At 45.4% G+C, this 16278-nt stretch overlaps 1 protein-coding gene across 3 annotated transcripts in view; it reads right to left on the bottom strand.

Moving 5' to 3' along the window:
- The window catches only part of LOC147882226 (mediator of RNA polymerase II transcription subunit 15a-like), a 114506-nt gene that overhangs the window by 34628 nt on the left and 63600 nt on the right, over window positions 1-16278 (bottom strand). For all 3 annotated transcript variants that reach the window (XM_087401794.1, XM_087401795.1, XM_087401796.1), the window contains exon 8: window positions 13407-13751. In XM_087401794.1, the coding sequence (XP_087257920.1) occupies window positions 13407-13751 (345 nt within the window). The remainder of the gene's footprint in view (window positions 1-13406; window positions 13752-16278) is intronic.

The raw sequence follows: 16278 nt of genomic DNA, 5'->3' as shown, positions 1-16278 counted from the left end.
CCTTGATGAGGAGCCTCCATAGGGTTTCGCAGAGATTAACAGGGGGCCTCATTCGTGCTCAGCCCAAATGCAAAGAGGAGTTCGAGCATCAACCCCTTGTTTGGCACCCAGAGATCAAAGATCAGGAGGGGTGTATGCTCAGGGAGCGGACTCACATTGCCTGGGCACAATGGGACAGTGGATGGACCGGCTCCTTTGGCAGATGGAGCAGATTACCCTTGGAGGCAGAGGCAATGCTTGGCGCCTTAGCGCATTTGAGAGGGGCAAGGCAACGGATGAGAGAGATTGACCTTAGCCATCCCTGAGTCTTGGTAGGAGGGACTTCGCGTGTGGACGGACAACAGATGGTTGGGCCAATTTTCTCGTACTCGTGTCCCCTTGAGGATGATGATGCAACCAGGTAGCACGCAGTCTGGTTTTTCCCGTGTAGGACTTGGAGGCTTACTCTAGGCACTCACTGAGAGAGACCCAAAGATGGATGGGAGTCTAGATGGGAAACATTGGCACATGATCAGAATGGAGGGATGTTTGGGGAAGGAGTGGCACATTGATTCTCCAAGTATCCTAGAGCAAGATGCCCTCAAATGGCGCCTCTGCCTTTGGGAGGGTAGGCCCTTGAGGGAGGTCCAGTGGGATCCAGGAGAGTGGTTCTGGCCCTCCAAGGGCAGCCTTGCCGAGTAGGTGGAGAAGGTGCCCTTCTTTTCCTACACCACACGGATTGGCAGGAGGCTTTAGATGGACTCTTCGATGTGGACCCCCTTGAGGGAGAGGCATTGGGTGGCCCCCAGAGAGTGCCCCAAGAGGTCCATTCCAGGTTTTGGATGCGGTTATGGTCCAGTTTGCGGCCGAGGAAGATCTACTTCTTCTGGTTAGAGAAGATGCGAGTGGAGGGACAGTGTCATTGTTGATCTGCTGGTTTTCTAGAGATGATCTCTCGCTGCCTCTGGAGCTGTCGTAGCATAGCGAGGATTTGGATGGGCAGCTCAGGATTATGACCCATATGCAGAGCCTTCAGAGGAACTACACATGGGGGATGGTGGCCTGGTTGACTGAGGGAGGACACGCGTTCTAGATTGATGAGATCTCCCTAGCTTACCGGATACAGGGTCAGAGCATTCAGAGGATAGAGCTCCATGAGGCGGTCCCTCCTGGAGGTAGTAGCCAGTATTACTGCGTGGAACATTTGGGTTGCTCACTGCAATTTGGTGATCGGCGAGCATCCGGTTCCACCCTTGGCTACCTTGGTCGCCATCTTGGTAGGATATCATTTACACCCTCCACTCCACCTGGGAGCATGGGACCCTAGGCTCTAGGGCGACTATCGCGAGGCGCGCTCGATTCTGCAAGGCTTGGCCTATAGGAGTTTTTTACACATTTACTCCGCGAGGGATTCCTTGGTTGTATAGTCCCCCCACCTGGCTGCTAGCCCCAGTACCAAAGATCCCCTAGGTATAGTGAGTTGGGTTTCTCTAGAACAAAGGCCGGTTTCTTCTTTCAACCTTTTTTGGTTTTTTTCATTCTCAACACCTGTTGCGGTTTTGTATGAAGTCTTTCAAGCATTAATAGAAAATTCTTTTCTTTGCCCCCCCCCCTTTAAAAAAAAAAAGATTCGTGGTGAGAGGTAGAGTTCACCAGGCCCTTTGGCAGCTTTCCCTTTTCCTTTGGACAAAGGAGACATGAGGGCTTGTTAGAGCGCATTGACAGATTCTATGCTGGGGGTCGGGCTATGCTTAGGGGGTCGGGCTATGCTTAGGGGGGGCTCCATAGGCATCCTTGCAAGCACGATGATGTCCGATCACTCCTTGATAGTGCTCCACTTAGAGCAACCCTACCCGGGTCTACCCTAGAAAGGGGTTCGCATTCCATATGCGCTATTGTAGGAGGAGGAGGTTCAGCAGGCAATAGCTTTGATATAGATCACGTTAATAGTCCAATGGAGTCCATGTAGGCGGTTAGAGGTTCCCTTCACGGATGAGGAGCTCTGGGAAGCCCTCCACGCCCTCCCTTCCCAAAAGTGCCTTGGAAAAGAGGGTATGGTGACTCCGGCCTTCTTTCGATGTTTCTAGGAGCACATCCTCACCCCCTTTCGGTTGGCTTGCCAGGAGATCTTTTGATTTAGGTTCACTCCCTCAATCCCTAAGCCGAGCTTGGATTTGCTTGATCCTAAAGGGGGAGGAAAGGTCAAACATTCACTTGTGGAGACCGGTCACTTATTGGACACTGCATACAAGATCTTAGCCAAGATCTTCAGCTTGAGGTTGTGGCCCCACCTTCCAAATACTATTCATAACACTCAGACTAGTTTTGTTCAGGAGCGTAGTATCTTGGACAACATCTTCACATTCTGGGAGGCCATGGATTGAGAAAGGGATGATGCTCAACCTCTCGCTATCCCTCTCTTGGATTTCAAGAAGGCTTGCAACAAGGTGGAATGGTCCTTCCTGTAGGGCACTATGCAAAGGATGAGGCTACACGAGCAAGGCATTATGGCTTTTGCACTTAGTCCGACAAGGCTGCCCAATTGCCCCCTTCCTCTTCCTCTTCGTAGCCGAAGCAATGGGCTATTTCTTTGCTCCTAGGCCGCGGGCCTTACGAGGATGCGACTACTGCCTCGTCAGGAGAAGGAGAAGCTTCTAGACTCTAGTACGCTAATGACACGGCCTTGTATGTGGAGAGCTCAATTGCGAGCCTTGAGGCGGTTGGGGAGCCTTGTCCATTTACTGTGAAACTTTTGGGGCGAGGATCAACTAGACCAAATTGGTTGGTCTTTTCACAGGCAAGAACAAGGTTCAAGAGGCCCGAGATTGGGGAGCTTCCTTTGGCTTCCGATGGATTCCAGGAGGGCAGACAGTGAGATACCTTGGCTGCCAAGTGGGTATCAATATCTTCACAAAGCACAAAAATTGCCTCGATTCTAGAGAGCATTCTCAGCAAACTTTTGTATTCGAGCTAGAGTGTTGCTCGTCAACCAGGTCTTCCTTTCCATGGCCTGGTATATAGCTTCTTGTCGGCGCTTTCATAGGGGATGCATAGGGCAGCTTAGACACTTGGTTCATAACTTCCTTTGGACAAGCTCAGATGGCACGCGAAACACCAGAGCCAGAGGTGTTGGCAAACAGTGATCCTACCACAGTCACGAGGAGGGTTGTGCATCATTGATCCAAAGATGCAAAGCAGATCCCTTTTGGCAAGATAGCGGTGCGTGGTCTCACCCTCGGTACAGAGCCTTGGAAGCTCCTTCTCCAAAGGGGTATCCTCAAGAACACCCCCCGCACAAGTGGACCGTGGCAGTAGTCCCACACATGGATCTTCTCGAAGGCCCCTCCCATGAGGAAAGGCTCCCCCCTGATTAGAAGCCTTCATAGGATTTAGCAGAGGTTGTCTGGGGGACTTATTCGAGCCAACCCCTTGTGTAGGGAAGACTCTGAGAGGCAGCCACTCATCTGGTACCCAGAGATTAGAGATGCAGAGGGACGCATGCTTGGGCTCGCAAACGCACACACAATGGATGGGAACACTGGGATAATGGCCTGGCGAGGTCCTTGGGGGCTTGGAGGCGCTTCTGCGAGAAGCGAAGGACAGGACACATGCACTAGCTCACCTGAGAGGGACAGGCACTTAGATAGCAGAGATTGATGCAACGATCCCTAACCAATGGTGGAAGGGGTTACACAGTCCTTGGACCCCCCACTGTTGGTCCGACCAGTTCTCGTGGACACGCGTCCCCATCAGAGTTCGCTTCTTTCGAGAGTCCCTTGGGTCCTACCATCGCAGATTCTACAAAATAGGGCCATGTGGCCGCTTCTAGGCCAAGACGGATACAGAATGCAGAGATAAGAAGATCCTAGATGGTTTTGAGTGGCATCTGATCAGGGTAGTGGGCCGGGTGGACAGGGAGTGGCACATTGATCCGGTCTCAGTCTTATCAAGGCCAAAGGGACCAGTATGACGTCTTTGGCTTTAAGAGGAAAGGCCCCTCCACAATCTTCAGTGGGGTTAAGGATAGATTTTGGGGGGTTTCGTTTGGTGCTAGCGCAAGAAGCGAGCCCTAGCTTCGTCGGAGCTCTTTCTCGGCGCCAGAATGTCTATAAGCATGCTCATAGAACTGAGTTTATAATCTGTCCACTTATGTACACAAGCATGTGCATGGCTTAGTGGCAAAAGCTTACAGCCTCCACAGGAGAGGTTGTGGGTTCAATCCCCAACTTGGGGGGTTCACGCCTCAACTGTCTATAAGCTTTTGCACTTAGTGCAAACAGCTTTTCTGGCGACTGGCGGGGTGGGTCCAGGCCTATTGAAAGCTCCACATAGGACAAACTAAACACCCAAAAATTTATCCCCGACACTGGGGCCTAGGAGGCCTATGTGTGTAGGGCTCTCAGACAGGGTGGAAGAGGTACACCCTTCTCCTACATGAACCGCATTGGACGTCATATCCAGTTAGAGGCAACTGCTTGGGCACCTTTGACGGCACGACACTGGGTGGAGAAAGATGTCCCTCGGGAGGTTATTTCCCGATTTTGGCCAAGCCATGGAAGATCTCCTATTTGTTCTGGATGGTGGCCCATGGGAGCTTGCCCATTGGCCCTTAGCTGGAGTAGATGCACGTGGATGGCCGATGTCAAGTATTAAGCACATCTCATGCACGTAGACTATTTTTAAAAAAAGTATAGCACGAGGTAATAAAGTCTCCACACTCACCTTATACATAACCTCATACATGACAATCAAACATGATTTGTATAGGGCAAGAGCATCTTTGATAATATCTTCTCATTTTGGCAAGCAGTTTAATTGGCCAATGAGATCATCAATCCTTGGCTATTCTTCTGCTCGACTTTGGTAAGGCTTATGACAGAGTTTCTTAGAAGGAACTCTACAACACATGGGCTTTTCTGAGAGCAATTCTTTACTTTACCACTCAGTTATCAAATGCATCCGAATTTTCGTCAAATACAGCAAGGGGGCAAATCTGATTTCTCAGCGAAAATAACATCTCTACTAGTGAAAATAACATCTCTACTAGTGAAAACTTCTTGGTAGAAGGATTATAGAGTCTGTAACCCTTGATTTCAATGTTGTAGCCCACAAGACTTTGTCATCAAGCTTTCCTCTCAATTCTTGAGGTACATGTGCATATGCTACGCATCCAAATGTATGAGGTAGCTGACATTGGGTCTTCTTTCATACAAGCCTGATATGGTGTCATAATCTTAAGCGCTTTGGTGGGACACTATTCAAAACATGATTTGAGCACATTATTGCTTTGATCCAGAACTTGCAAAGCAATCCTCTGGCCTTAATCACGCACCTTGCCATTTTCAGTAGTGACCTGTTCTTCCACTCAGCCATAAACCTAGCATGCCACAACTCTGCATCTCGCATAGCAAGAGGTAGATGTAGAAGCTCAGTATGCACTTTGTGCTCTTTTCTCACATGCATCAACCTGGAGTAAAGTGCACATGATAACACCAATGCATAGTCATTCTACTTGTCACGAACCGTATACTTGTCATCTTAACATATGACCTTAAATCCTCTTCTAGTTAATGAAACAAACTCTTTTTTATCCATGGGACATACAACTGTAAGCAAAATCTCACCAATCCCTCTAATTGGATAAAAAGATTTGTTGGCACAAGATACCTTCTTGCCAAAAGGAGCACGTGACAGCACATCAAATAAGTCCTTCCTGGACGTGATGTGTCTGGATGCACCGCTTTCAAAATACCACATATCTACAATTTTGTTAACACTGAATGTGCAAAAATCCATAGAGGCATCATAACTGCATGTGAAGAAGGCCCAATCATGCTCTACAAAATTTATTGAGGCATCATCCTTTTCTGCATTTGTGACCAAAGAGCCTGTAACTGCCATACCAGACTGTTTCTTCTCCTCTTTTGCAATCCTCTTTTGGCACTCAGAACTGAAGTGCCCTTGGATTTTTACAGTAGCGGCATTTGCCTTTCCTCTTAGGCTTTTCAGAATCCTTTCTGTCCTTACCAACAGTTGGTCTTGCATCACGTTTGGGCTGATATTTGCTTTTCACTTATCTTTTGCAACAAAATCTTGCTTTCGACCGTGCATACTGACTGAAATGTTCTATTTAGTCTGCAAAAAGTCCCACCACTTGAGAGGGTTGGGATTCCGGCTCATGGACAAATTGAACGACGTATGAAATGAAAGATAAGACTCCAGTAGGGAGTTCAGTATATTAGAGACAAGCTGTGTATCTCGTATGACTCTATCGATGTTCAGAAGTTGCTCACACAAGTCCTCTTGGCTTGAGGATGCACCTCAGAAATTTGTCTCAAACTGTCAAAACTGCACAACAAAACTTGATTGTCCCAAACTTATCTGATGCAAAACAACAAATGCTCAGCCTGATCAAAGACAGAGATTTTCCAACCTCTATGAGGGCTGGAACAGGACCAATACTCCCCCAAAAATGATGAATTCTGCTGCAGCGAGTTGAGAAAGAGTAGAACAGCCACAAAACCAGCAGTGAGTTCTCTGCAAAGCTTCAAAACAGGTCTGAAAATGATTGTTTTAGCTCTGCACCAGCAGTAGCTGCTGAAACAGTACCAAAACAACAGCAACTGCTATTGCAGCAGCTCAAAACTGCTCCAAAGCAGGCCCTAGCAAGGTTGACCAGCAAGAAAGCACCAAAAATCAGCTCGGGAATGAGGCCAAAAGTCTCAAGCTGAATCGACCTGATCAGAAACAGCTGCTGCAGCAAAATTGTTGACAAAAAAAAGGTCGCCCAGGTCTAGAACAGCTCAAATGACCTCCAATAGGGGCAACCAGCTTGGAAAGAGTGCAGGTGGAAAAAACACCAGACCACCGACAGCAGAAATGGTTCAAATTACCAAAGAGGTCACCCAGCTTGGAGAAGTGCACATAAGGTGGTGCCCAATTCTGAAACAGTAGGAGGTGCAGCTGGTCCAAAACAGGTCAAAATCAAAAGAAACCTTTCCAAAAATTGGTAGCAGAAAACAGCAGCGGAACCTCTTCAAAAAGTGGTGAACATAGGAGGCAGCTGCCAGCAAAAACGAGCTGTTCTACAGCAGTTTTCATAACCACAAGTGGATTCTTTGCGATGAAATCAATCCACAAGGCTTGGGCAAGCACCAGAAGGTGCTGGGAAGCAGGAAGCAGCCTGCTCTGATACACAAATGGAACAAGGGTTGAGAAGAACACAAGGTGAAGCAAGCTTTGTTAAGAACTCAACAATACACAATGAATGAATACACTAGGGTAGTCATAAAGCCCCTAATCCTTATTACATGGCCACTACCTTAGAGATTGATATTCTAGAATTCAAGATTTAATATTTAAGATTGTAGAGACAATAGCCTCTAGGCAAGAGCTTGCAAGACAACTCAGAATTGAAATTCCACAATCCGAATAACAAGAGGGCTAGCCTGTCTGCAAGGCAAGTGGCTACTGCGAAATACCAAAATCTGAGAATCTATGAGAGAGAAATTGTCATAGGAATCATGATTGAAGTTTGATATCATAAAACAAATATCAAGATGATAACTAAGATGAAAGTCTCAAGCCACATATGAAGAGTGACTACGGACACAAGGAGATTAAAAAATAGGGATTTAAAAAAGCAAGCAAACACATTTAATCTTTAATATTTCTGCCAAAACTACCACAATTTCTTTAGAAGGAAAAAGAAAAAAATAGAAAAGCATCTTAAGTGCACCTTAAAGACATGTAGGTTTCTAAATCGTCTTAAGTGTCTTACGTATAAGAAACCCGCTGTTTTTTCCTCATCTTAATTTAGTGACAAAAGAATGTTGCTTATTCTCGTTTTCTTTCTTAGGAAGAACAAATGCCCCATCACCTCCTTTGTTGCATTGTCACATTGCATCCAACCGATTGCCATGACTTGTTTTGGCAATGTTGACTTGCATTCCTGAGTCTTTGCAGAATTTTTTCAATGCATCTAGATTCTAAATACGCTTGCATGTCCATTTTGTCCTTTGCAAAGAGAACCGCATCATCCGCATAGATAAGCAAGAGTAGGACATAGCCCGCAATCTGGACTTCCCCTCCACTCTAGGCTCTCATCCATTCTTCCAATTCATAGATGAATAATTCGAACAGAGTTGGTGTGAGAAAGCAGCCTTGCTTAACCCCTATGTCACCAGTTATGATTACCTTCCCCTGGTAGGGGCCACCAGCTAAGTGGTTGTGCCAACTCGGCTAGCATTGTCTCATATAGGCTAGGCGTGTCTTTTGGAACTTGCAACTTTTCCAGTCTTTCCCACAGTTTTTTGTGTGGTATTGTGTCCAATGCCTTCTTTTTCCTATGAACCTGTAATCTCTTGCTTTGGCCTCTTTCCCCTCCTTGTTTGTTGTTTTCCATGCTTTATTTGCTGTTTTGCACTCTTGGTTATACTAGTGATTGCAAGGCATGCCTAAGCTCCTCCCCTTGCCTTGTGGGCAGGCATGTGTCTACGTCCTGGCAGGTGCAAGGCATCTAGCATTGAGAGATTGCTGTCTCTAATTTCCTCGTAAACACAAGCCTCTTTATAGTCCATCTTCAGATATGGGGGGGGGGGGTGTCATGTGTTTCTGATTTTCTTCAGCAGGTCTCATCCCTTCGACCCTGAGGGAGAGGCATCGATGTTGAAGAATTTCAGTATGACGGAAAGACCCGCATAGAGTGAGTAGGTGTTTTCCCATGTGGGAGATCTCCTCTATCTTCGGATGACCCCTTCTTTCCTCACCATCTTCTTCCAATTATTCCATCCACACTAGGTCTTTGCCTTCCACTGTTATTATGCCCTGCCTTGGTCCTATTCACGCATCTTTAGAGTATGCAGCTATATCTTCTCCCACATGCGTTAAGTGGTACCTCGTGATATGCTGTTCATGTGTTTGTATATCGGAGATTGGGAAGGAGTACAATAGCATACTACCAATCGGATATTCCCCTCACTTGTTGCTATCTCCAACCACATGTATTGTTACTTTTGATGTATACATATTCATCGATCAATCTGGACAGCCTGCCTCCTGCAAAAATATGCATAAATCAAAGTCAAATTGCTTTTCCAATTTTGATGTGTTAATATTTCCCCTCCTTTTTTGCATTCCTAACCGTCTCAAGCTGGAGAGAGAAAGCAAGGGAGCTTGAAGTATATTAGGGAGTGGGGGTACAAAAAGTGAGATGATAGACTAATAAAGTCCCCTCTAGGAGCCCTTGTTAGGCCCCGAAATACGCTCTAGCGTCTTCAACACTTACTCAATAAATTAGCAAGATGTCCACCCAGCCACAACAGTCTTCCCAATGATATTTCATCTCAAAAATACAGAGGATGTCTGTTCTAGAAGGAAATTCTTGTTGTGAAAGTTGTCCATCATCTTGCTAAACCATGGGAAACTTCATGCATGATGCTCTCTAGCTGCCAAGATTTATCATGATCTAGTAGACTCTCTATATCAAGTGCTATAAGAGCCCGGTCTCTCTTTCGGGCCTCAAATCCTTTATGAGAAGCATGACTGTCTTTCAGTTCAACACTGCTAAGTTGAGTCCTGCTCTCTAGATGATGTTCCTCATTCTCCTTACAACGTGCCCCTGTGAATACTTTTTAGAGATTTTAGTGAGCATTTCAGCGTGGCATATTTGGGAGATCCAGATGCACAAAGGCTCTTGATGGCTCCCAGGTCCACCCTTCTCATGCATTAGCTAGTATTTGGACAGGCATTGTACACACTTTGATGGCCATTTGGTTGAGCATGCAGGGATCTTCCCGGGCCGCCTATGCGAGGAGAACTAAGTGGAGTGGCTCCCCTCTTTTATCAGATTCCACCAAAGGTTGAGTGACATTTTCAGCCTCAACCTTGATGAGAGGGAAGTTTGCCAAGTCAGGGTTTTTTTTCCATGCTATGCATGATGTACTTCTGCCATTTGCATTGCTCTAAAAAAAATGCTGGTGTCTGCACGCACAAAATATGGTATTTTTGTAAAATTGTGCATGAAGGGTTTGTCTTATCATGTATGTAATAAGAGAGACCCTTAGCCATCGTTGTATATTGACCACCTTTTGCAAGGTAGACTCTATGGGTCTATTGCAGAGATCTCGCTCTCTTGGAAGCACTATCATCGAACTCAAATATGCACAAGAGAAAGCAAGAATGATAAAAGCAAACAGACCACCTCAAAGGTCAAATTTACGACTAAGAATCTTACAAAAGAGGCTTAATACATAGCAGGTAAAATAACTACACAAACTTAAGGTAGGGTCATAAGAAGGTTTAAAAGAGAAGGAAAATGAGATGGCATAGGGTTTATGCTTGGTACATTGAAGGAGTGCCAATTAACAAATTCTTATGAACATGAACTTGATGAGATAAAAAATATTAAAAATTTTGACAGAAGTTTTGTTTCAAACAAGGCTACAAAAAGGGAAGAGGCTGTATAAACGTGTAAGGGATACATCATGGAGGAAATTGAACAGATGTTTAAAACCAAAAAACAAGATACAAACCTTGAAACCAGCCGAAGGGCTAGAAAAAGAGCAAAACACTAAACAAAAAGTTTTATATGTCGTTCGATTGGGCATCATTCATTATCTCGCAGGAAAGCTGGGTTGCTGCCAAGGAGACTCGAGGACAGCTCAGAATTCTCACGAGAATTCTTTGCCACCAGGAAAATCTTTCTTCTCCAAAGGTCGGAGCTGTATCTTTGTTACCTTTGCTTTGTATACTTCCCTTGGATTGTTATGGCCTATATGTAGGAAACTTACACAGCCAAGGAATGATTTACTCTCTCATCCGTACATCCGTACCACAACCTCCGTCCTTTGTCATCCGTACTACCTCCGTACCTCCCCCCGTCAACACCTCTCCATCTGTCCATACCTCCCGTCCGTACCTAGTCTAGTCCTAGTCCTCCCTAACCCCGAGTTGGGCTAAACCCCCAACCCAGCCCAAGGGTTAAGCCAGGGGGTTCATCATACAGCCAACTATGGACTGGCCTACCCTCTCCTCCAAGTCCCCCTCAACCCCCTCGACTCGTTCAACATCCATCAGGACTCGGTACTCTACAGTTGCCGCCATGACACCCTCTCCATATGCACGGAATTACCCGTCAACACCTCTCCATCTGTCCATACCTCCCGTCTGTACCTAGTCTAGTCCTAGTCCTCCCTAACCCCGAGTTGGGCTAAACCCCCAACCCAAACCGAGGGTTAGGTTAAGCCAGGGGGTTCATCATACAACCAACTATGGATTGGCCTACCCTCTCCTCCAAGTCCCCCTCAACCCCCTCAACTCCTTCAACATCCATCAGGACTCGGTACTCTACAGTTGCCGCCATGACACCCTCTCCATATGCACGGAATTACCAACAAGAAGGCTCAAAACGACCCATCTTTGGGCAACAAGATCAGATTTTTTATCTGCAGCAGGCAGTGAGAGAGCTACGATTGGAGCTGGCAGAAGTAAAGGCCCAACTTCACATCCTAGAAGGGCCTGGTAAGCAGGCAGTAATTGATGAGGCTGTAAAATCTTGTAAGGATTCCCTCCCTACCCCGCAGCTAGTCTCTACAGTCGAAGATCTTGTTCACACTGAAGTACAAACTACTAAGAAGGAAGTGATTGTGGAAGTGGACAACAAAGCAAGTAAGTCTGATATCCAAGCAGAGATTAAAGAACACTAAGCTAGATGTGATAATGCGCTGAAGATTAGAATAGGGGGCTCCCAGAAGATTGGTACAAAGAGGAGGACACATATAGTAAAATATTGACAAAGATCAAATCGAGCTTACCCAACATTGAATGGGTGAATGATGATGAGCAGGATGATGACAACTCCAGGCCAGCTTCTATTTTGCACTATAGAGGTCATGCAATCCTTACACTAAAGTCAAAAGATATGTGGATCAAGCTTCTTCGACAATCTTACAAGCTGAAGGGCACCAAAGTATGGATAGCAAAGGAGCTTACACAAACTCAACTCAAGATTAAGGCAACTGAATTAGCTAAAGTCAGGGCTGCCAGAAAGAATGGAAAATGGGCAGTTTACCGTGAAAGCGTAGCACTAATCAAAGAGTTTAAATCAAAACCAAAAGACTCTCAGTCTTAATCTGATGTATGGCTGTTTACTCTTCCAGAATATCATGTAGGTGCTCTAAATAATTGGGGTTGCTTTTTGCACTCCTTGGGAGCTGCCATGTGCCCTCCCTAAAGCAAATGTACTAGAGGGTTTCTTGCTGTCCCATAGACCTTTTGGTCTCCAGTGGACGTTAATAGACTTTCTTTCTTTCTTTCTTCTTTCTTTCTTTCTTTCATGAGGTTTCTTTGGCCCTGCAATGTTGAGAATGTGTAACCTAGGTAGATTTGCTTGTAGTATCTACTTCCGGTAGAAAAACCGCTTTTCTTAGCAAAAAAATATCTCAGATTAAATATCTGAGTTCCACATCTTAGGCTTCAAATATATTCTGCCTAGTTGTTTTGAAGGAAGGCCACACTAGATTCATGTAGTGAGATAAACATCGCAAGGTCATGTTGCACATTCTCAGTCTAGCGAATAGCTGTCCATGTATAGGAATTGTATTATGTAATCAAAGGGAAGGCACAAAAATGAGGAAGGTTTTAGAGCCAACTATACCCGAAACTACCAGGCAGACTACCTACCCCATTGCTTATTTACCCTTTCTTCCTCCTCCTTAGTTGTCTGCAGACCTTCCTCCAGCAACCTGCACAGACCTCTCTGTTTCTCTTCACAAGATCACCATCGGTTTCCGATTCTGCCCCAGCCCAGCTTCCATCTACTTTGCAGACGTGCTGTTTCAATTTACCCTTTGCTTCAACTCCTCCATTCCTGCTTTTCTTCCCTCCTTAAATGGAAATTGCACGCTTCTGTTCCCATTCTAAATACAGCCCCATGACCTGTTCTACCATATCCATCTTTGGATCTGGAATTTCCTCTCCATCCCTCTGCCCCTCCTACCCTTCGCTCTCCTTTCCTCTGTCGTTAGCCCCCCCCTTTTCTGGCTGGTGTTATCCTCCTCGTTTGTCTTCGCATTCCAGCATTCAGTCGTAAACCTCAACATTCAGGTGCCTGCCACCTGGTGAAGACAAAAGTGTGTCCAAGAAAGAAAAAAAGGAAACAAAACAAAATATATATAGACCCAGGATTCTTTTTTTAATGCATATCCTCCCCAATGCACAAACCCCAGAAAAGAAAACAAACACAAATCATTTAAAAGATCCTGTTAATAGGCTGTTCCAGATTCAGAAAGTAGCATTCAAACAGCTACATCCCATAAAATCCTCTGTTTCAAGCACCAATTACATATAAATAAGCGGCGACTTTGATGCCCTTACTTAACTGAGACACTTTGTACACAATCTACAGCTTAAAAGCTCACAGACCGTACCTCCATCCTGGTACGTTTGATACTTGAAGTTGCTGTGGACTCAATCTCTAACAAGTCTGAGCCATTCAATCTCTGCAAGCTGTTTGCTAAGCTTCCATTAGAGGAAACCACACTCAGAGCCATGGAATCAATTCGTCTTTTGATTTTCCTGCTCATAGCGCTTCCTTCTTGTGAGCTAAGGGCTCTAGCTTGTAATCTACATTTGGCCACCTGTGCTAGGTCCTCACCAACAGCAGCCCTTGAGTGAAATCCAGGTGCAGAACCTCCAAGTTTATCTGACAAGCTTATCAGTAAGTCAATGTCACCCACAGCTGATGCTAGAGCTTTTGGTGACATTGAGTTTATCTGTTCACCACACAAAAAAGAGGGAAAAAAAGCAGCAGCATGCTCAATCAATCAAATAATGTCTGACAAGAAAGGAAAAGCATAACCTTACCAACTAGCCCTAACTGAGCATTCCTTATTAAATGCAGATTTTCAAACAAAATCCCTCTCCTATCCCCCCCCCCCCTCTCTCTCTCTCTCTCTCTCAATCCCTCTCCTATCCCCCCCCCCCTCTCTCTCTCTCTCTCTCTCTCTCTCTCTCTCTCACGAACAGGCTTTATAGGAACACGACGCCTATGAGACCCACCAGAAGAAGCTGAAGATCATGTTTTGGAATTGTAGAGGCTTTCCTTGGTATAAAGGGGCTGGATTGAACGAAGTGCTACATGATGCAGACATTATTTTTCTTGCAGAGACTTGGGAAAGGGATATACGCAGGATTCCTAAAATCGATGGTTATTTGGTGCACTCCATCTGGCAAAAGCAAGTAGGTATACGAGGGCAAGGAGGGGTAGCATGCATATACAAAGACCATTTACATGACAGGATCTCCATAGTCAAAGATGACATCCACAAACGCTTCATATGGATCATGGTAAAAGCAAGCCATCTGCCATTGTATATTGCAGGATGCTACATCCCTCATAGAGAATCCCCCTTCTACCAGAGACATGAGGTTGATCCATCCCAACCATTTGGAGACCTATGCTTAGATATTGCCATGTTCAGCAAACAAGGAAATGTTATGCTTATTGGTGACTTAAATGCACGCATAGGAGACTCACAAGAATATATAAAGGACCAAGAGATAGACATTGACCCCGGTTGGTGTAGATGCTCGGAGGATAAAGTGGTGAACGCACATGGCACAGCATTGGAGCACTTGATTAATGGGATGCACATGTTGGTGGTAAATGGGACAGCCCTTTTCCCAAAATCCAATCCCCCTACTTGTTTCCCTGCCAGCGGGGGGGCTAGTGTAATTGACTATGCATTGATTCATGTGGAAGCTTGTAATCTTGTCCACAATTTCTCACTTGGCCCGAAGTCTCCTGACTCAGATCACAAACCACTCTATGTAGAGCTTAATATATTGTTGGCCACAGCAATTTTTGAGCAGCATATAGCAGCTGAGTGTGGATATAGAATAAATGAGGCGAAAAAGATGGAGTATGCTGAAAGTTTAGAGGCATGCCTGCTGGGAAAACAGAATTTTGGGTGAGCAGAACTGAAGAATGCTATTCTCACCACAGCCAAGTCAGTTTTGGGGTACAAAAAGAACAGTAAACAGCGTAAGAAAGGGCTACCCTGTAATGACTGGTTTGATGCTGAGTGCAAGGCAGCTAGGAATGCACTGAAGGGGATTCCAATGGGAGATGAGAGAAGAGCAGCTGAGAAACAGTTACATGCTCTCATACGCAAAAAGAGGCATTTGTATATTGAGAAAAAGGAATGGACAGATGCAATTGACTTTGTCAAGCAACCTAGAAGGGCATGGAGAGGAGTTAAACAAAAGCCAAATGACATCATGGGAGATTTTACAGAAAAAGAGATGTTTGAGTATGCTCAACAGCTCTACACCCATCCTAAGGCTCGGCCCATGGTGAGCATGTCTCTCTTTGGCAACACTCAAGGCTTTTTCTCATTGGAGGATGTACAAGATGCCCTGAAGAAAATGGCAAACGGGAAGGCGGCAGACACTCTACATCTCACGGCAGAATTATTAAGTGGACCAACGAGCACACGCAAAGGCACATACTAATGGCATTAAACCAAGCATTGGTATATGGCTTCCCGATAGAATGGCAAGAGAACTGGATCAAACCATTTTAGAAGGGGTGACCACGATCAATTATCAAACTATAGAACCATTATGATATGTTCCACTCTAGCCAAGCTATATAGTACAATAGTAGAGGCAAAGTTGAGTATTTGGGCAGAAAAGGAAAAGAAGAGGGCAGTGGGACAAGCGGGTTTCAGGCCCAAACACTCTACGGTGGATCACCTAGTCACCCTCCGAGTTTTGATGGAGGAAAGCCGCCTCAAGGGGAAGCCACTCTTTTGTTGTTTTATTGACTTTAAAAAGGCATTTGATACAGTGCCCAGAGATGTGCTATGGGAGAGAATGCAATGCATAGAAGTGCCCAAGGAGATAAGGTTCGCTGTCTTTAGACTTTATGAGAAAGTAAAATGCCAGTTGAAATGTAAGGATGGGATGTCACAAGAATTCTACAGTAATATGGGGGTCAAACAAGGATGCCCGCTCTCACCCACCTTGTTTGGTTTGTGCATTGATAGACTTGAGGAATTGGTGCACAAAGAAGCATGTAAAAGAGAATTGTCCAGTCTTAACCTAGCAGGTTTTGGAATTTGATTGCTTCTTTATGCAGATGATGTGGTTGTTTTCACTGATAGTGAGAGCAAGATGCAACAAATGATGGATATACTCGGCCTATTCTGTTCGGAAAGTGGGCTGGCTGTTAATGTTACCAAAACTAAACTCATGACAGTCAAAACTATACAGCCAAGCAACCCCCCCTCAATCTCA

This window comes from Dipteris shenzhenensis, chromosome 30 (genome assembly GCF_047967505.1).
Source record: "Dipteris shenzhenensis isolate YYH24624 ecotype China chromosome 30, Dip_SZ_1.0, whole genome shotgun sequence".
NCBI classification, from domain to species: domain Eukaryota; kingdom Viridiplantae; phylum Streptophyta; class Polypodiopsida; order Gleicheniales; family Dipteridaceae; genus Dipteris; species Dipteris shenzhenensis.
This window is presented reverse-complemented; position numbering and strand designations above follow the sequence as displayed.